The following is a 21651-nucleotide window of genomic DNA, read 5'->3' on the forward strand; positions in this document are numbered from 1 at the left end:
CCAAGGAGTTGCATGGGGGGGGGGGGGTTTGCCACGATCCCTCCCAAGGAGTTGCATGGGGGGTTGCCACGATCCCCCCCATATGCGCTCTAGTATGGCAATCCCGGTCAGGCTCTTCCGCCAAGCAGCCCTGCGCTTCAGAGCACGTTGACGCAGCGTCGGCGCGCGAGGGGCGGTCTTTGGTGGCGCAGCGTCGGGCGCGGATGACGTGGCTCTCTGGGGATTGGGCAGCCGGGCGGGGCGGAAGTAGCCGCCCACGTGTCACTCTGGTGCGTGCGGGGCGGCGCTGAGCGTCGCTCATCCCCTTCTGGCCGCCGCCATGGCCCGGGCTCGGCCGCCGCCGCTTCTCCTTGTCCTCCTGCTGCTGGCGGGCGCCGCGGCCGGCTACTTCCCGGAGGAGCGCTGGAGCCCCGAGTCTGCCCTGCAGGCGCCGCCCGTCCTGCTGGCCCTGCTGGCGCGCAACGCCGCTCACTCCTTGCCCACCGTGCTGGGCTGCATCGAGAGGCTGCGCTACCCCCCGCACCGGCTCGGCCTCTGGTGAGAGCGAAGGAGGAGGGGAATCTGAAGAGGGGGGGAGCAGGGGGTCCGGGATTTGAATGGGGGGGGGGGCTGTAGGAGGGAGCAGGGTTGCGATCTGGATGAGGGGGAGCGGGAGGGGGTGTCTGGGATCTGAATTGGGGGGGCTATAGGAGGGAGCAGGGGTTGCGACCTGGATGAGGGGGAGTGGGAGGGGGTGTCTGGGATCTGGATGGTGGGGGGAGCAGAGGGGTCTGGGGTCTGAAGGGGGGGTCTAGGAGGGAGCAGGGGTCTGTGATCGTGATGTGGGGGAGAGCAGGGCAGCAATCTGGATGAGGGGGAGTGGGGGATCTGAATTGGGGGGGTATAGGAGGGAGCAAGGATCTGCGATCAGGATGTGGGGGAGCAGGGGGTCTGGGATCTGAATGGCAGATAAGGGGGGATTATATGAAGTGTGGTGCCATTTCTATCTAACTTTGGAGGGATTCTGTTTTGGGACAGGGGTAGATTTTGCTTTCTGCATGGTCATGTGGCTGTGAGGGTTAGAATGGGATTGAGGGGGGATCTGCATCTGCTGTTCTGTCACAGGACGTGTCTCCTGAATCATGCATTTGCTTCTTGGTCCCTCTGCTCTTGCAGCCCCTGAGATGAAGTGCCAGGTTTCTTCACCATCTCTGCCCATCTCACTTTCTAGCAGAGCTTACAAGAAGCGGGAAATGTATATTTTTGCATCCGCATTATTTATTTTAATAGGAGGGAGGCAACTTCCAACTACCCCCTTTCCACGTGCCACCCCTCTTTCCACCTCACTGTGTCCTAAAAGTGTTGACACAGTTTGGTAGTGTCGGACTTTCAAAGGTGGTCCCTGTAACTCCTGTCCTAGAAACTTTCAATCTGAGAGCAGCTCATTCCTGCAGCAGGTGCTACAGCCGCTCCCCAGCTCTCCTTGGGCTTCATCACAGCCTGGCTAATGTCCAGGCCTTCTAGAAGTCATTTACTGTTTCTGATCCTTTCCTGGAACACCGTTCCATTGTCCTGGGGTGACAGATTACTTAATGCTCCCTGCTGACCCATGACCGGGCTGGATGAAAAGCCACTGTGACCAGCAGCAGGGAGAAGGCAGGAAAAAAGGGAGCGTGAAAACCAAAAACGATTGACGCTGAAATGTAAAGACAAAAAAATGACAAAACTGGAAAAAGAAAAGTATATATATAGACAAACAGGAAAGGAAAACCCAAAAATCTTTTAAAGAAATGGAAGCCTTCCCAAGATTACAAGAAATGTATTCATTCCGTCTCCTAAAAAGAACTTTTGTCAGCTAGCCAAGTTTTCTAACTGTTTTTCCATTCTTGCTATCCACGATGAAATGTTTCTCCTAACTCACCCGTTCTGGGCCTCATCTTCTAGACTTGATTTTAACTGGAAAAATGTATTTACAATTTTTAAAAATGTACTCTATTTCCATGACAAATGTTCATCAAACAAGTTGCTTACCTGTAACAGATGTTCTCTGTAGTTACAGGGTCCCTACAGCCATACTGCATGCTCATTGGCTAATCCCACCCAAAGATCTATGCAACCCAGCGTCCCTCTGCGTCTAGCCGCTGTCTCATTGTACTACTGCTCGGCTGTCACCCCCAAGGTCTCTTGGGTCGGTGCACGTCAGCCTTTCATCTCCCATCATCTCCGTCACCCTGAGTTTTCTGCATCCCAGATAAATGACATTGTATTCTGTGCACTAAATCTTAGTTACCACATCTTGGGCTCTTTTTTTTTTTTTTTTCTTCAATCATTCTTTATTTGCTTTTTCCCCTTTGCAGATAAATCTTTTTACTCCTCACCCCTCTTTAACAGTAGTAATTGAAATATTAGAATTGATCTTATCCTTGAGGTGCTCCGCTGATGAATCCTCTCTCCTTAGTGGTTTACATTGCTTATGTCCCAGTTTCTAACCCAGTCAAGCATCCCAGATCTTACCTCCAAACAGTTTATTTATCCACATCTAATGTGAGATGGTTTCTAAAGGTTTACAGATCTGAGAGGGTTGTAATGCCGCTGTACCGGGCCATGGTGCGCCCCCACCTGGAATACTGCGCCCAACACTAGTTGTCTACATGAAAAAGGGCATAGTACTACTCGAAAGGGTCCAGAGAAGAGCGACAGAAATGGTTAAGGGACTGGAGGAGTTGCCGTACAGTGAGAGATTGGAGAAACTGGGCCTCTTCTCCCTTGAAAAGAGGAGACATGATTGAAACATTCAAAATACTGAAGGGAATAGACTTAGTAGACAAAGACAGGTTGTTCACCCTCTCCAAGGTAGGGAGAACGAGAAGACACTCTAAATTTGAAAGGGGATAGATTCAGTACAAACGTAAGGAAGTTCTTCTTCACCCAGAGAGTGGTGGAAAACTGGAACGCTCCTCCGGAGTCTGTTATAGGGGAAAACACCCTCCAGGGAATCAAGACAAAGGTAGACAAGTTCCTGCTGAACCAGAACGTACGCAGGTTCGGGCTAGTCTCAGGGTGCTGGTCTTTGACCAAAGGTCTGCCATGTGAGCGGACTGCTGGGCACGATGGACCACGGGTCTGACCCGGCAGCGGCAAATCTTATGTTCTTATTACCCCCTTTTTACAAAACTGTAGCACAGTTTATAGCAACTTCACCCATCCACTCCCTCTCTCCTCACTGTCAAGTCTGTCTTGTTATTGTTTTTAATGTTCACTTTATAATATTTAAATAACTTAATACTTTTTGTTTTCAATTGCTTCTACCTTTAACTGTCAAATTTTTAAAATCCAATGTAAACCGTCCAGATATTTGCTTGATGGTCGGTATATTAAAATTTAATAAACTTGAAACTACTGCAGCAGTAAGAGCTCCGACGCTCTTAGGAATTCTAAAACTGCGCTACAGTTTTGTAAAAGCGGGGGGGGGGGAGGGGGGAGTTAAGTGTATAAGATCCTGCTCATTCAGGTTTTTTGCTTTTTCAGTAGAATAAAATCATCCTGCTTTGGATTCAAGACAATTCACTATCTTTTCTTTTAATGGGGCTGACGTTAATTTTCCCATCACCAAACTAAGATGACTCCTCCTTTTCCAAAGTGGAACGGCATCTGTCTCCAGCCCCCTGGCACACTTTGCCCCGCTTGTGAGGACCAGATTTGTGCAATCCCTCGCTCCCCGGTGGGATCCAGGAGCTCTCTGATTCTGCAGATGGGTTGCTGCACTGCATACTGTGACGTCTGATGTGTCTTTTCTTTAAACCTCGGCTAGTAAAACCCCTGTTTTCTCCCGGTAGCTCAGTGCCTGTGCTCTGGGAAACAGAAGGCGGTGCTTCCCTTTGTAGCTGATCTTTTCAAAGAGTGAACTCGACAGGGTAACCTAATATGGCACGGAGAGCAGAGTCTGGCTAAGGACCTCATTATCCCAGTACACATCCCTCTTAATCAAGGCATTATACCTGTCTCCTCAGTACTCCCAGGGTGAGAGTTTCTCATGGCCTCTGTTCTGACTCACTTCCCCTGCAGCTGTTTGTATGAGAGCAGAGTCCCTGGGGAGGGCTTCCTTGACTGCTCAGACATAGAGAGGTAACAGCTTCTGCCAAGTGCTGCCTTGAAGAAACTGTCAGCGCAACCCACCACGGATACTGAGCCGCAGAGGGCTTGTTTCTAAAGTGTGTGCTTGTTTACGGTCTCGTCCTCGTTATTCCTGACCAAGGAAATGGTTTTCGGGCATTTCTCACCCTCTGTGAGTTGGGCAAGCACTGGTGTGTACTTTTGTAAGGGATAGATCAGTTACATGACTGGCCACTAGATGTCACTATAAGAACAATACTAGGTGTGTTGCCCTCGTCCTTCAGTGACACCTAGTGGCTGAACAAAGCAGTGCAGTCCTCCTAATCTCTGTGGCACCCTCAGCCTGTGTTAGGAGTGGTATCCATGGGGTATTGCTGAGCTCCTGAGGCCAAATGTTTCCTATGCCACAGTGTGTGTGTGTTTGCGTGCATGGCTTCTGCTGGAGATGAAAGGTGGAAAGGGCAGACCCTGGCCTCAAGACATAAAAATGAGGAATTGGGATGTAGCGGTAGGGGAGATGAGAGGAGGGGGCAGGGTGTTTCCTAGGATGGGTGTGTTCACATTAACTGAGTATCTGCCTTTCTCTCCCCTTGACATTCTGCAGGGTGGCGACGGACCATAATATTGACAACACTACAGCGATACTGAGAGAGTGGTTAGTTAACGTACAGGACAAGTATCACTACGTGGAATGGAGGCCACAGGAGGAAGCTAGGTGAGTGATTTCCCCCTCCCTCCCCAAGTCTCTATAAATTATTCCCCTCCACCCTCCCAGTGACCGTGGCTGTGCAGTGGGGTCAGAAGGGGCAGGACGCACCTTGCTAGTGCAACACGCCTTTCAGACCCTTACTCTTATTCCCCTTCCATAGGCGTCAGAATGGGGGCAGCCACAAGGGGCCATGCCCCCTCCCCCCTTAAAAATTGGCCGTCAGAGGTCAGAAGAGTTATGGCTCTCCCAACTTCCCCCCATCCACCTCCTCCCGGGCCTCTGTCATTTTAACTCTTCGGCCAGCGGCAACGAGTGAGCCTGTCCCAGAAGTTTGCCTTCGCGGGAACAGCAAGTTGCTGCAGAATGAAGTTTTCCGAGGCAGGCCGAAGGCAGGAGGCTCACTCGTCGCCGCTTCCGACTGCCTGAAGATTTAAAATGACAGCGGCCGGGGAGGAGGTCTTGGGTGGAGCTTTTGGTCCCCCTGAAACAAAAAAGCATTCCTCTGTCTGTAGATATTTGAAACTTTATTTGTCATTTCTTGGTGGCAGCAGACCCCGTGGCCGTGAAGGAAGCGTTCTGGTGTTCGGGTGCAATCGAAGAAACCAGTTTGGGCCTAATCCTTCTAGTGGCCTGATGAGACCAGCTTTGTGGGTGGCTGTTGATAATCAGACCTGGGAAGGCAGTGCATTGCTATAGTAGTTCCCTTAGCCAATTAGACAAGGGATTAAGGGAGATAATTTTTCGTTCCTTTCCCACACACCCCATCCCCCTCTACAGCGTACTGACGCAGATTGAATTTCGGCAGGTCTTACCCAGATGAGGAAGGGCCCAAGCACTGGTCCAACTCTCGTTATGAGCACGTGATGAAGCTGAGACAGGCGGCGCTGAACTCTGCCAGGGAGATGTGGGCCGACTACATCCTGGTAAGAACTGAGGGCAAGGGGTGATGTGATAGAGGTCTCCGAAATAATGAGTGGAGTGGAAAGGGTGGATGTGAATCGCTTGCTTTCTCTTTCCCAAAATACTCAGACTAGGGGGGGGGGCGTGCGATGAAGCTACTAAGTAGTAGATTTAAAACAAACCAGATAAAATATTGGAATTCGTTGCCGGAGAATGTGGTGAAATCAGCTTAGCGGGGTTTAAAAAAGATTTGGCTAATTTCTTGGGGGAGAAGTCCACGGGCCGTTCATTATTGAGATGGCCTGGAGAAATCTACTGCTTGTTCCTAGGATAAGCAGCATAGAATGTGTTTTACTACTTGGGATCTAACTAGGCACTTGGGACCTGGGTTGGCCACTGTTTGAAACAGGATACTGGGCTTGATGGACCTTTAGTCAGTTTGGCAACTCTTATATAATGCCGGGGCTGCAGCGCAGGGAGAGATGGCAAGTATGAGGTTATGTCCTACACACGGTTTTGGAAGGGGAGAGGTTGGGGCTTTTATCCTGAGTCTCAAGCATCCCATAGTAGAGTAGACCCCTCGCAAGACCTGGAGCCAAAAGGACTGAAGGGAGTGGGGTTGGATATTCATACGATTTGACTAGTGGGATGGAGAGAGTAAATATGAGCAAGAATTGATTTTTTATTATATTAGATTGTATATTTTTGTTTGAATGGAATTTTATTGGTTTTATATTGATTTAAATTCTGGTGGGGTTTTGTTTTTTGTTTTTTTTTCTTCCGTTGTATTTAATTTTGTGACTTTTCTCGAGTTTTAATGTGTTGAACAGTAGTAGATAATGAGATAGGACACAGAGTCGGAAGGGTGAGACCACCCGTGTTGCATTTCCAGTGTTTCGCAGTACGTTGCAGACGGCACTGAGGTTCTGCTGCCTCTCCTTTTCCTGCAGTTTGTGGATGCGGACAATCTCCTCACCAACCCGGACATCCTGAGCCTGCTGATAGCAGAGAATAAGACGGTGGTGGCCCCCATGCTGGAGTCCAGAGCCGCTTATTCCAACTTCTGGTGTGGCATGACTTCCCAGGTAAGAGCAGAGAGTAGGGGCTCCCGAGACCTGGGCATTCACTCATAACGGTCTGTCTTTTAGGGTTACTACAGACGCACTCCGGCCTACATCCCCATTCGTAAGCTGGACCGGCGCGGCTGCTTCGCCGTCCCCATGGTACATTCCACGTTCCTGATCGATCTGCGGAAGGAAGCGTCCCAGGACCTGGCTTTCCATCCCCCGCATCCCGACTACACCTGGGCTTTCGATGACATCATTGTGTTTGCGTTCTCTTGCAAGCAGGCAGGTGAGGGAGGGCGGGGACACAGACTTTCCCAGCCCCGGCTGTTTCATGTACGTTCCGTGTGCTCGCAGGCGTGCGTCTTGCATGGCGGGGATTCGTGAGCTCTCTGATTCGGCAGTTTTGCTTGTGTTGTACTGGGCGGTCTTGTCCCTGTGCTATGTGCTCACATCCGCTTCTGTCACTTGTGCTTGGGTTTCAGAAGTCCAGATGTTTCTGTGCAACAAGGAGGTATACGGCTTCTTACCGGTTCCGCTGCGATCTCATAGCAGCCTGCGTGATGAGACAGACAGCTTCCTTCACGTGGAGCTGGAGGTTATGGGTAAGTGAGGGAACCGGAGTGGTGGCAATTTTTGTCACTTTTTTTAAACTTATTAATTTAACATAAATTATTTGATTTCACTTGGTGAAAGTCCAGAATCGCGATACTGTGATGTATAGAGCAGGCCCCTGGCTCTGCCTTTTGGTGGTCTTTTTAGTAGAATTCCCTCCCGATTGATCTTGGACAAGAAAATTGTGCCTCAAAATTTAAAACAAAAAGCAGTCCAACAGGTCTGCATTGATTTAGCAAACAGGAAAAAAAAACCCCAAAAGAGACTCCAGAGGTGATGTACAAGATATTGAGACTTGATTGAAGTCAATTAAACATTGTTGCCCAAAGAGTAGTTCAGTTAGGTTAGAAACCTGGACCCGATGCAGTCTGTGTTTCGAAAAACACTTCTTCCTCAGGGGTCCGAGATCTGAGCATTACACGGCGATGAAATCTCTGCTGGATACTTTTGCCGAACTTCAGGTCCGAAACTTCTTCAGATTGTTGCAGCCCCATTCGGTTCGTTCCTCTTGAGACAACTAGATCTCGGACGCCGGAGAAAGAAGCGATTTTCGAAACACGGACCGCGTCGGGTCCAGGTTTCTAACCTATGTGAACCCATCTTTGGGCAATAACATTTTGTTGATTTCATTCAAGCCTCTGCAGTCTCTTTTGGTTTTGTGCCTCAAAATTTAAATCAAGTCTTAAAACTTTTCAAAGATGCCTTTGAAGCGTAGGTCAAGGCATTACGCTTAGTATTATATATTTCCTGGTGTTATATATTTTCTACTTCCCTTTTGCTTTGCTTTTCCCTTTTTTTAAAATATAATGTGACCTTTATCATCTTCCCTTTTGTATCCAGTCTAATTTTTAATTGTTTGTGTTTGTACCCCTGGTGCCGGTCCACAGGGCTGGCACGTCCATCGGGCCCAAGACGGTGTTCTTCAGCCACCGGTCCACGGGGCGATCAACGCGGTGTCTTTGGGCCGGCTCCCTAAGTGTTGCAGTGCACAAAGCCGTGGGAAAAGGCTCCTACTTGCATCCCGCGCCTCATCTGGAAGCCGCCTCTTTGACGTCACAATGTCAGAGGGAAGGTCTTTCAGATGAGGCGTGCGAGGAGCTGCTGCCCACAGCTTTGTGCACTGCAGCACTCGGGGAGCCGGCCCGAAGATAACACCGGGAGGCAGGCCAGAAGGCAAGGCACAGCATGGAGGGAGGGAGACAACTACGATAGGGGGAATTATTTTATTTTTCAATTTAGTGATTGATTTGTCCTTTCAGGAAGAAAAGCCTTTATTTCTTTTCCTCTGGGGTTGTTCTGCTTGCAGAGTCTTGCATCTTAGGGTTTGTTTGTGACTATTAGTACTTTTAGTTTTTGGTCCCGTATTTGCATGGGGTTATCTGTGTTCTGGTAGGAATGAATGTTGAAAAGCATACAGTGTGCTTTGTGTAGTTTAATTTTGTGGTTAACCATTATATGTTAATACAATGATACTGTGTGTGTGTATATATGTGAAAAATGAATGGAAAAAAATGGTGTTACAATTAGTACTATTATGGGTCTGGGGTCTGGGGTGAAGATTGGGTGGAGATGGGCATGACTTAGCCCAGTGTTCTTCAACTGCCGGTCCACAAAATAATTATTTTATTTCCGCCGGTCCAGAAGTGTCAAAAGTTTATTTTTGACTTCTTATACTGCCTAATCCAGTGTTCCTCAACCTTTTGACACTTCTGGACCGGCGGAAATAAAATAATTATTTTGTGGACCGGCGGTTGAAGAACACTGGATTAGGCAGTATAACAAGTCAAAAATAAACTTGAAACTTGCAGGAGCCTTCAGATGTCTCGCTGTACACCCGAGCGAGCGCACACCCTGCTGCATTTCACACCTCCTCCAGGCAGAGCTTCACAGTGGGGCCCATTTTCAAAAGAACCCGGATACCCCCCGAAGTGCCATAGAAACCGTGTGCTTTGAAACGGAGCCTCGGAGTATCTTTTTGTGCTGCCCTCGGGCTCCACAAAAGTGCTCTGCGTCGTAGCCATGCTTGACAGAGATCGGCAAGGTCTGTGTTGAGGCTCCAAAGGCACTTGAACTATCTGTACCCATGCTCCCAGTTTTGTTTGTTTTTTTTGATGGGTCAGCTATTAGTTAAAACCATTCGTATCCCTCCCCCAACTCTCTCTTCACCTCCCTCACTTTGATTACTGTCTCTTCAGGCTGAATTCATCATTTATAGGTTTTGGGCTTGTTTCTCCTGTTCTCTCGTAGTTCGAAACCCTCCAGTGCCGCCGTCCCAGTATATTTACATCCCACCCAAGGTTCCTGACAAGATGGGGCTGGACGAGGTGAGACTGAAATCCAAAGCAGAGGATGCATCGCCGGCCCTGCTTCAGCCGCTAACAGCTTTGGGATGAGAAGAGTTAGTAACGTAGACACAGAACGTGACGGACAATAAAGACCCCACGGCTTATCCAGTCTGTCCGTCCACACCAACCAATCTCTACAATCCCTTTCTTTCTCTCAGAATCCTTTGTTGTTGTTGTCCCAAGCTTTCTTTAATTCAGATATACTTTTTCATTTCCACCACCTCCACCGGGAGGCCATTCCAAACATTCACCACCCTTTCCATGAAATGTTTACTCCTTAGCCTGTCCTCTTTCACCCCCTCATTTTGGAGCTTCAGTTGAAAGAGACTCGCCTTGTGCGTATTTACGCCACGTAGGTATTTACACGTCTCTATCATATCTCCCCTCTCCCCCCTTTCCTCCAAAGTATACAGATTGAGATCCTTAAGTCTGTCCCCGTAGGCGTTATGACAAAGACCATGCACCATTTGAGTAGCCTTCCTCCGGACCGACTCCATCCTGTTTATATCCTTATGAAAGTGTGGTGTTCAGAATTGTACCCAGTATTGCGGTAGGGTCAGAGCTGGGATTGGGTTGATTGGGGGAGCATGGGACAGTAGGGTGCGCTTCCTGATTAACAGACTGGAACCCCGTCTCCCTTCTCCAGGTGTTCCTGATTAACTTGAAACGACGCAAGGATCGGCGAGATCGGATGCTGAGGGCGCTATACAAACAGCAGATCGCTTGTAAAATCGTGAATGCCGTGGACGGCAAGTGAGTGAAATGCTCAACTTCCTGTCCAGCTCTGATCTCTCTTCCCTCAATTTTTCTCCTGCTCGCTCATTTCTCCTGTCTGTCTCCTCTTACCCCGCACTCCTCCCCACCTTCCCACGTCTTTTGCTTTGAGTCTTTGCCAGGCCTAAACTCCCTGCTTTCTCTGCAGTGAATGTCTGGATTTATAATTTTATGAAAACATCCCTGCTAGCAGAAGGATATCCTCTCGTTGGGCAGACTGGAAGGAGTTCAGGGTGGGGACGGCTGTTTTGAGAGATTCTGGTGTTTTTTCAGAGCCATGAACGCCACTCAGGTGGATGCCATGGGGATTAAAATGCTACCAGGCTACAAAGACCCGTACCACGGACGCCCCCTTACCAAAGGAGAGCTGGGCTGCTTCCTGAGCCACCACAGTATATGGAAAGAGGTGAGTCCAGCCTCGTGGCCCAGCGTGGACACCACCTCCGTTTGCTCTTGTCCCGTGGTTGCTGGGAATAAAAAGCTGTTTAGTTCCAGGTTCATTCTGCCCCCTTCCCCTCGGCAGTGGTTAGGAGTTTGGACAAGTTCCTAGAGCAGGGGTGTCGAAGTCGGTCCTCGAGGGCCGCAATCCAGTCGGGTTTTCAAGATTTCCCCAATGAATATGCATGAGATCTATGTGCATGCACTGCTTTCAATGCATATTCATTGGGGAAATTCTGAAAACCCGACTGGATTGCGGCCCTCGAGGACCGACTTCGACACCTGTGTCCTAGAGGAAAACAAACTTCTTTTTTTTTTTCTTTTTTTTATAATTCTTTATTCATTTTTAAAAACTTACATCAAGTGTACAATTAATAAAACATTTACGATTAAATACATCACTTGAATTTTCTTAATATATTCAGATACATAAGATTATTCCCTTCCCCACCCACCCATTCCATTCATATTTAAACAAAAATATACAAATATAAATACTCTTATTTATATGTTCATACCTTCCGTATAATTTAGACAACCCACCCACCCCCCTCTTCCCCCCTTTTACCAATATACTTCCAATATAAAAAGGAATCTATTCATCACAGTAGGTTGTCAATGGCCCCCAGATCTTTATAAATGTATTATAATTACCTTTTTGTAAAGCAATTATGCTTTCCATTTTATAAATGTGACATAAAGAATTCCACCAAAAGGTATAATTTAATCTACTATAATTTTTCCAATTACTTGTTATATGTTGAATGGCGACTCCTGTCATTATCAGTAAAAGTTTATTATTACTTGATGAAATCTGGCTCCTTGTTCTCATCGACACACCAAAGAGAATTGTATCATCAGTTAATGCTACATGATTTTCTAACAAACAATTAATTCGGGACCAAATTGATTTCCAGAAGGCCATAATAAAGGGACAATAGAATAATAAGTTTGGATAAGTTCCTAGAGGAAAACAAACTTGAGAAAGCCACCACTTATTCCCCGGGAGCAGCACCAAGAAAGCACCTCAGTTTTGGGTTCTGCTGTAGTCTCATAAGAACATAAGAAGCTGCCTCCACTGGGTCAGACCAAGGTCCATCTCGCCCAGCGGTCCGCTCCCGCGGCGGCCCATCAGGTCTGCGACCTGTGGAGTGGTTTCTGCCTACTTCTATAACCTACCTCAAGCTCTATCTGTACCCCTCTATCCCCTTATCCTCCAGGAACCTATCCAAACCTTCCTTGAACCCCTGTACAGAGTTCTGGCCTATCACAACCTCCGGGAGCGTGTTCCATGTGTCCACCACCCTATGGGTAAAAAAGAACTTCCTAGCATTAGTTCTAAACCTGTCCCCTTTCAATTTCTCCGAGTGTCCCCTAGTGCTTGTGGCTCCCCACAGTTTGAAGAATCTGTCCTTATTCACTTTCTCTATGCCCTTTAGGATTTTGAAGGTTTCTATCATGTCCCCTCTAAGTCTCCTCTTCTCCAGGGAGAACAGCCCCAGCATTTTTAACCTGTCAGCGTATGGAAAATTTTCCATACCTTTTATCAGTTTAGTCGCCCTCCTCTGCACTCCCTCGAGTACCGCCATGTCCTTCTTGAGGTACGGCGACCAGTATTGAACACAGTACTCCAGGTGCGGGCGCACCATTGCGCGATACAGCGGCATGATGACTTCCTTCGTCCGGATTGTGATACCCTTTTTGATGATGCCCAGCATTCTGTTTGCTTTCTTTGAGGCTGTCGCACACTGCGCCGATGGTTTCATTGATGTGTCGACCATCACCCCCAGGTCCCTTTCCAGGTTACTCACCCCTAGCAGTGTTCCCCCCATTTTGTAGCTGAACATGGGGTTCTTTTTCCCTACATGCATGACCTTGCATTTCTCTACGTTAAAACTCATTTGCCACTTTTTTGCCCAGTCTTCCAGTCTCGTTAGGTCTCCATGCTGTTCATAACGGATGCTGTCTTGTCTTCTCTCCGAGCAGATTGTGGAGCGGGAGCTGGAATGGTCCCTTGTCTTCGAGGATGACCTGCGGTTCGAGGTCTTCTTTAAGCGTCGGCTGCTGAATTTAGTGCATGAGGTGAAGGAGGAAAAGCTGGACTGGGACTTGATGTAAGTGTCGTCAAGGAAGGGGAGGCTCAGCTTGATACGGCCTTTGCTACCTGCTTACGGGCCTGCCGTTTTTACTTCTTTAACTTGGACGGTCTCTTCCCTGGAGGAACGAGGGCCTTCCCTCTTGTAGAGCGATGGCTCCCATAACCCCCCGTATGCCCCTGCCGTGATCTTACCGCTCTCTGCGTCTTCTTCCCCCCACAGTTACATCGGCCGGAAGCGCATGCAAGTGGATTACCCGGAGAAGGCGGTGCCCCGCATCCGAAACCTGGTGGAAGCGGATTACTCCTACTGGACGCTGGGCTACTTGATCTCGCTGCAGGGAGCCCGCAAGCTGCTGGCCGCCGAGCCGCTCAGCAAAATGCTACCTGTTGACGAATATCTTCCAGTCATGTATAACAAGCACCCAGTGTAAGGAGACATGGGAGGGGGGAGGAAGAGAGCGGGGATGGGGCACAGATGCAGTGCTCTGGAGGGTGGGACATCTGAAAAGAGCTCCGACACATCCCGTCGCTGCCTCTTGCCTAAAGACTTGGCTGCTAATAGCTGTTTGGGCGGGAGGGTCCTCTGAGATCCACAGCACAAATGCTTTCCTGTTCGCTGCCGTCTCCAGGGCACTGAAAAGGGGGAGGGGAGGAATTAGAACTACCGGGGGCTGGCACGGTTTTATCCCCCCCTCCCCCCCCGAGCAGCCTGTTTGAAGATTTAACCCTTTCCATGCTACAAAGCGAGCTTAGAGGGGCAATACCAGGCAGACTTTAGTCTGGGCCAGAAATATCAAAGAAGAGTTTCAAGTTCATTATTAAAATATTTTTTTATAGTGCTAACTCAAGTTTCAAAGCGGTGTACAGCATTAATAAAAAGATATCTTAAAAAGAAACAACATATATATAAAAATATAATACAGTACAATACAAATATAATAAAATATAATACATATATATTAAAATATAATACAGTACAATACAAATATAATAAAATATAATACATATATATTAAAATATAATACAGTACGATATTAGGTTAATAGACTTTTGACATGAGATATATTAACAAACTACACACAGTTAGGAAAGTAGGGTTGAATTACAATATTTAAAATAAAGCACACTTTAGGATTAAGGTTGGGAGAGGGACTGTTGTTGGCTTGGCCCTAAAAAGGACAGTTTTATCCGAAAGCATCCTCAAATAAGAACGTTTTGAGTTTTGCTTTAAATCGCTTTATCGAGGATTCCACTCGTAAATGATTGGCCAATGAGTTCCATAAAGAAAGTTATTAGATCTCAGCGTGTTGATCAGTTTCAAGGACGGTCCGACTAAGAGGTTTTGTGACGTAGAACGAAGAGATTTAACGGGATGATAAGGAACAATTAGTCTGTCAATAAACTCTGGTTGGTTGTTTAAACGAGTAGTGAAGGTTAACGATAGAATTTTATAACTAATTCTATGTTCGACGGGCAACCAATGAGCATCGATTAGAAGAGGAGAGACGTGGTCGTACTTCTTTGCGCCGTAAATGATCTTAATAGCAGTATTTTGTACTATCGGAAGGCGTTCAGGTCTTTTATCTGCCGTCATTTACTATCTTAAATATGAGAGGAAGAGGGAAGGATAGAGAAGGAGGGTATTTTTTTGTTACCTATTTGGAGTATTCTCTGTTAATGGGGGAGAGGAGAGACAGGAACTGAGGAGCATGTGTGCTGTTGAAATTGGGGGGGGGGGGAGGGGGTTGTTTTAAAGGTCGGCTTGTAAAGTATTTCAAAATAACTAGTGAAAACTTCTCAAACACCCAAATTAACCTAAAAGTTAAAACTATAATGGATATGAGAATATTGGTTTTATATTAAGACCTCAAATGCCCAAGTGTTTAAAGTAACCAATGAGAAATGGGGCTGGAACGTCGTCACTGATCCAAAAAACCCAGTTGTTTTTTTCATTTTTATATTCTTTCTAACGATATTTTGTGCATGTGGAGATAATTAACAAATGCAGTCAGATGTGTAAATACTTTTTCTTCTCTAAATATTTTAGTCATTTTTTGGATTTTGTCAATCAAATGCCTTAAAACTCAATAAATCATTTTATCTTGCTCCCCATTAAAGGTATTTTTCTCATTGACGTGGGCGTTTGAGGTCTTTTTCCGGTTTAGCTACGCTATAAAGTAAATATTCATCCTCTATAATAAAACCCTAAGCGCGCATGCGCACTTAGGAGACCGTGATCCCTGACAGTGTGCTGTGTCCTTCCGTGGCCATATTCTATTTGCGGCACGCGCACCGGCTTGCAACGGCTGTCAGTTTGTGCAGTCATTTGAGAGTTGGTGGCAGAGGAACGGCTGGAGGGTGTCATGTGGGTGCTGGGAGGTGTTCCATGCTGGTAAAAATTCCCTGCTGGAAGGGGTGCTGCTGGATACGGGGGGAGGTAAAAGGAAGGGAGAAGGGCTACTGCTGGACAGGGGGAGCAGGCAAGGGGTGGTGGTGGACAGCTGAGGAAAGAGAGAAACAGAAAGACAGACAGAAAGCGGCCAAGGAGAGAGAGAGAAAGAAAGACAGACAGACAGAAAGCGGCCAAGGAGAGAGAGAGAAAGAAAGACAGACAGAAAGCGGCCAAGGGGAGAGAGAGAAAGAAAGAAAGACAGACAGAAAGCAGCCAAGGAGAGAGAGAGAGAGAAAGAAAGACAAACAGAAAGCGGCCAAGGAGAGAGAGAGAGAGAGACAGAAAGAAAGAAAGACAAACAAGACAGAAAGCGGTCAAGGAGAGAGAGAGAGACAGAAAGAAAGACAGACAGAAAGTGGCCAAGGAGAGAGAGAGAGACAGAAAGAAAGAAAGACAAACAGACAGAAAGTGGGCAAGGAGAGAGAGAAAGGAAAAAAGACAAACAGACAGAAAGCGGCCAAGGAGAGAGAGAGAGAAAGAAAGACAAACAGAAAGCGGCCAAGAAGAGAGAGAGAAAGAAAGAAAGAAAGACAAACAGAAAACGGCCAAGGAGAGAGAGACAGAAAGACAAACAAGACAGAAAGCGGCCAAGGAGAGAGAGAGAGAGTGAGACAGAAAGAAAGACAAATAGACAGAAAGTGGCCAAGGAGAGAGAGAGAGAAAGAAAGACAGACAGAAAGCGGCCAAGGAGAGAGAGAGAGAAAGAAAGACAGACAGAAAGCTGCCAAGGAGAGAGAGAGAGAGAGAGAAAGAAAGGAAGACAAACAGACAGAAAGCGGCCAAGGAGTGAGAGAGGCAGAAAGAAAGACAAACAAGACAGAAAGCGGCCAAGGAGAGAGAGAGAAAGAAAGACAGACAGAAAGCGGCCAAGGAGTGAGAGAGGCAGAAAGAAAGACAAACAAGACAGAAAGCGGCCAAGGAGAGAGAAAGAAAGAAAGACAAACGGACAGAAAGCGGCCAAGGAGAGAGAGAGACAGAAAGAAAGACAAACAAGACAGAAAGCGGCCAAGGAGAGAGAGAGACAGAAAGAAAGACAAACAAGACAGAAAGCGGCCAAGGAGAGAGAGGGAGAGAGAGAGAGAGAAAGAAAGAAAGACAAACAGACAGAAAGCGGCCAAGGAGAGAGAGAGAGAGACAGACAGACACATCTATTTTAGCACCCGTTAATGTAACGGGCTTAAAGACTAGTAGTAATATAAAATAGATATTCTCATATCCATTATAGTTTTACTTTTGGCTTATAAAGTAGCCACCGTAGCTGCTGGACTTTCAGCTTTGTTTCCCCTTTGGGTGTTTGACGACAGTTTGCCTCAGAAGAATCCCTGAACCTTGCACTGAAATTTTTTTTTTCTCTTTAGGGATAAGTACATGGAGCACTTCGAGAGCCGGACGCTGAAGGCTTTCTCGGCAGAACCGTTGCTGGTCTTCCCCACCCACTACACCGGGGACGACGGTTATGTCAGCGACACCGAGACCTCTGTCCTCTGGAACAATGACACGCAAAAGACGGACTGGGACCGGGCCAAATCGCAGAAGATGCGGGAACAGCAGGCACTGCGAAACGAGGCCAAGAACTCGGACGTGGTTCAGTCCCCTCTGGACAGCACCGCTAGAGATGAACTATGACCGGAGGGGGGGGGGAGTCGCAGTCTGCCTGAGCGTGCTGCAGATCGAACCCCAAATCGGTGCCTTCGTAGAGAGGTTCTCTAGAAACGTTTCAATGTGGAGCTGGATCCCAGACTGTCCGTCTGGAAGGCTCAAGCAGTGAATGAAAAGTTCTTGTAGAATGTTTTAATTTTTAAGCGCTAATTCAGTGTCTCAGGCTTGGGTTTGTTATTTTTTGTTTGTTTTTAAGATTTATTTTGTAGCCTTCCGTCTGGACCTGATTAATTTATTTCTGTAGCCTCTTTTCCCTGCCCCCAATTCAGCACAGAGATGGTGGGAAAGGACAGGCAGGGACGTAGCTTTCTTATTTTAACTTTTTAACCTGTTCCGAGTCCGATGCTCCTTATGGCTGCAAGTCCTTGGGTTGTATTTTTAATGGAATCAAAGGTGTTCAGTCCCACTTGGTCCGGGCGAGTTTTGAAACAGCCCATTATCATGGTGCTACAAGGAGGGTTTGTCAGACTCGATATTTAATGAGGAACTTTGCCTGTTATTTTATTACTAAAAAATTTTTTAAAAGGAGATGTGCCTTTTTTAGTTTCAGATGCTTGTAACGTGGCAGGTTTTTATGGGTTGGGTGAAGTAGGTTTTCCTGTAAGAGGCATCTCACGTTAAATGATTTGCCTGGCAGGAAAGGCTCGGGACTTTGCGTTTCCTCTGTAGAGGCCTGAATCTGAGCTCCTGACCTATCATTCTGTCACTTTGCTGAGCAGAGTGCAAGCGATTAGCGCAGACGTAGTTTGTGATTACCTGCGGCCTCGTACCACGCACTCGGACCTTTAAAAATTTCCTTCTGTTCTTCTACCAGCAGCTCCAGCCTGAACTGACAATGGGGATGTGGACAGATATAGATATATCATTTTTGCAATAATTCCCTGGCTATTCTTTCATCAGTTTTATGTTGAAATTTCTGGTTTTGTGGCTGGGAAGACGGGTGGTGGCCTGCAGCACCGGCCAAAAGGTTGGAGCTGTGCTCGCTCTGTTCCCAGATCCTTTTCCAGACCCACCCCTGCCCCTTCATCCTACAACCCAGAGTGGCTTAGTGAGGGGACTGAGGTGTGGTGCTTTTCACTAACATAGGCTGCAGTGTTGAGCTGGTTTCACAGGTAGAGGGGTGGGATCTCTAGTGCTCTGGATCATTCTGCCCAATTTAACATCCTTATTTCACGCTGTGAGAAATGGAGAGACAGACAGGGGGCTGTACCTCTGTGGTCAATGATGAGATAAGAGATATAACTCACCCCCCCACATACACATTCTAGTGCTGCCCGATTCAGGAAAAAGGTTTTCAATTCGATTCAGCCTATTGAATCAATTTTTCGATTCAAGTCTCCCTGCCTTGTGCCCTGGGTCAAACCTATTTTCCTCCATGCAGCATCTCTCTCTTCCTCCCCTCCATTATCACATGCAACATTTCTCTCTCCCTCCCCATGCACCATCTCTCCCTGCCCTCCCCACCCTATGTCCAACATTTCTCCCTCTCTTCTCCATGCACGTCTCCCTTCCCTCCACCATATGAAGGATTTCTCCCTCACCCCTTTCTACCTCTTTACTATATCTCTCCCTTCCTCTCCTCTACCCCAACAATTCTTCCTTTCTCCCCCACCATGTGCAGCAGCATCTTTCCTCCCTTTCCATCCCCATGAGTAGCAGCAGCAGCAGCACCCCTCCGATCCTCCCACCGTGAAACCTGACATGCCTCCGAAAGTAGCAGTGGCAATGCTCTGAATGACATGCCCAGTTAGGGCTTCCCTCTGCTGCATCACCGATGATGTCATCAATGATGCGGCAGAGGAAGGCCGTCGTTGCTGTTTTAGAAGGCCTCGGAAGTATGGCAGGTCACACCAGGGTCGGTGTCGCTGAATTGATGTGAATCGGGCAGCACTCTTCCCCCCCCTCTTTCCCCCAACACACATAGAAAGTGATAATGTATTTGTAGTTCTGATTTGAAGCTGTCTCTTGACATTCAGGGGTCATCTAAGGCTCTCTGTTCCTGTGGAAGCTGGAACTCAGTTGTGATGCTGCATCGTCTCCCCTGGGGTTAGGGGTCCTCAAGCCCCCTTATTACTCCTCGGCACTTCTAAATGAGGACCAGCTCCCCCATCCTTCTGCTATAAAGCCAGCCTATCCAAGAAGAGAGAGGGGGACTCTAGCACTACCCTCCCCCCACTGTTCAGCCAACCTATAGCTACTCCGAAGGTGCATTAAAGTATAGTTCTGTACAGACAATATTTTTATACTTTTTTTTTCTTTCTTCCAATAAAACTGAATTTAAACTAAGCCGTGCCAGAGTCTGACCCAACAGTAAAACATTAAGAATGATTATATGAAGAGCCCCTGGACATCTCTAATTTTCCCAAAGTGAGCCATGTCCTCTCCGTGCTGCCTCCACGTTCTACTTGTGACAGCAGCGGAGGAGCAGGCCGAGAGACCAGGGTTCAAATCCCCCAGACCAACATCTTGCGACCTTGGCCAAGGCACTTAACCTTCCATAGTCTCAGATTGTAAGCCCTCTGGGGCCAGGGCAGTGTGTAATGTAACTCACCATGAGCTGCCACAGGAAAGGTACGAACGTGATGGAGGAGAAATTTGGTACAACTGTAGCCAGCCGATCTGGTCTTTGAGTGTAGCCCCCCAAGCTGAATCTTCAGGATCACCATGAAGCACCAGCATCCCAGACTCCAGTGCCACGTTGTAGGTATGGGAATGGAGTAAGCAGATGCTCAAAGACACAATTTTTTTAACATTGAAAATAAAATACCCTATGTATTAGTACGTGATGGGTTCTTACAGCCTGCATTTCTTAAGTGCAGTCCACCAGCATTGAGCCTGAACCTGCACCCCAATATAACACTAGGACAGGGATCTCAAAGTCCCTCCTTGAGGGCCGCAATCCAGTCGGGCTTTCAGGATTTCCCCAATGAATATGCATTGAAAGCAGTGCATGCAAATAGATCTCATGCATATTCATTGGGGAAATCCTGAAAACCCAACTGGATTGCGGCCCTCAAGGAGGGACTTTGAGACCCCTGATTATGGTCCAATTTTCCAGGGGAATGAGGCAGGAGCAGGATTAAACCATGATTTATGGATGGTCAAGGGGCCCCACTCAAACCCAAGGGTTGGTTCCAAGGCTGCTACAGCACAGAAGATTGAAACGCTGCTCCAAGCCTTGGGCTTGGGGGCATAGCCCACCCAGTAACCACAGACCACTGGCAGCAGTTGCTACACATTGCCAGAGGCTTAACTGGAAGCCTTCCCTCTGATGCAGGGATCTCAAAGTCCCTCCTTGAGGGCCGCAATCCAGTCAGGATTTCCCCAATGAATATGCATTGAAAGCAGTGCATACACATAGATCGCATGCATTTTCATTGGGGAAATCCTGAAAACCGACTGGATTGCGGCCCTTAAGGAGGGACTTTGAGACCCCTGCTCTAATGTGTTTGCGTTGGAGGAAAAGATTTTGGGTCAGCCGCTGGCGGCATGTAGGAACTGCTACCGGCAACCTGAAGAGAAAGAAATGCTGCACGGGGTGGGAAGGGAGGGAGAGAAAGAGAGGCTTCATGGGCTGGGAGGTGGGAAAGGAAGGGAAAAGAGGTTGCTGCACAGACTTGGGGAAGGGAGGGAAAGGCTTCATGGGCTGGGAGGTGGGAAAGGACGGGAAAAGAGGTTGCTGCACAGACTGTTGGGGAAGGGAGGGAAAGGCTTCATGGGCTGGGAGGTGGGAAAGGACGGGAAAAGAGGTTGCTGCACAGACTGTTGGGGAAGGGAGAGAAAGAGGCTTCATGGGCTGGGAGGTGGGAAAGGAAGGGAAAAGAGGTTGCTGCACAGACTGTTGGAGAAGGGAGGGAAAGAGGCTTCATGGGCTGGGAGGTGGGAAAGAAGGGAAAAGAGGTAGCTGCACAATGTTGGGGAAGGGAGGGAAAGAGGCTTCATGGGCTGGGAGGTGGGAAAGGAAGGGAAAAAAGGTTGCTGCACAGACTGTTGGGGAAGGGAGAGAAAGAGAGGTTTCATGGGCTGGGAGGTGGGAAAGGAAGGGAAAAGAGGTTGCTGCACAGACTTGGAGAAGGGAGGGAAAGAGGCTTCATGGGCTGGGAGGTGGGAAAGGAAGGGAAAAGAGGTTGCTGCACAGACTGTTGGGGAAGGGAGGGAAAGGCTTCATGGGCTGGGAGGTGGGAAAGGAAGGGAAAAGAGGTTGCTGCACAGACTGTTGGAGAAGGGAGGGAAAGAGGCTTCATGGGCTGGGAGGTGGGAAAGAAGGGAAAAGAGGTAGCTGCACAATGTTGGGGAAGGGAGGGAAAGAGGCTTCATGGGCTGGGAGGTGGGAAAGGAAGGGAAAAAAGGTTGCTGCACAGACTGTTGGGGAAGGGAGAGAAAGAGAGGTTTCATGGGCTGGGAGGTGGGAAAGGAAGGGAAAAGAGGTTGCTGCACAGACTTGGAGAAGGGAGGGAAAGAGGCTTCATGGGCTGGGAGGTGGGAAAGGAAGGGAAAAGAGGTTG

General features: G+C 47.9%; 1 protein-coding gene across 1 annotated transcript; it reads left to right on the forward strand.

Annotated features, from left to right (window-relative positions):
• Positions 1-227: 227 nt before the first annotated feature.
• On the forward strand, positions 228-17674 carry COLGALT1 (collagen beta(1-O)galactosyltransferase 1). Its single transcript, XM_033925066.1, has 12 exons — positions 228-537; positions 4697-4807; positions 5607-5724; positions 6652-6786; positions 6850-7054; positions 7251-7370; positions 9628-9704; positions 10372-10478; positions 10773-10905; positions 12924-13051; positions 13256-13462; positions 16846-17674. The coding sequence occupies exons 1-12, from the start codon at positions 320-322 to the stop codon at positions 17111-17113; spliced, it is 1827 nt and encodes a 608-aa protein (XP_033780957.1). The 5' UTR covers positions 228-319; the 3' UTR covers positions 17114-17674.
• Positions 17675-21651: the final 3977 nt, after the last annotated feature.

The sequence above is a fragment of the Geotrypetes seraphini genome, chromosome 16 (genome assembly GCF_902459505.1).
Source record: "Geotrypetes seraphini chromosome 16, aGeoSer1.1, whole genome shotgun sequence".
NCBI classification, from domain to species: domain Eukaryota; kingdom Metazoa; phylum Chordata; class Amphibia; order Gymnophiona; family Dermophiidae; genus Geotrypetes; species Geotrypetes seraphini.

Coding starts and splice junctions, on each gene's coding strand:
- COLGALT1 (XM_033925066.1), top strand. CDS start 320: ATGGCCCGGGCTCGGCCGCCGCCGCTTCTCCTTGTCCTCCTGCTGCTG. Junction 5,725..6,651: donor TGTGGGCCGACTACATCCTG/GTAAGAACTGAG, acceptor CTTTTCCTGCAG/TTTGTGGATGCGGACAATCT. Junction 13,052..13,255: donor AAGCTGGACTGGGACTTGAT/GTAAGTGTCGTC, acceptor TTCCCCCCACAG/TTACATCGGCCGGAAGCGCA.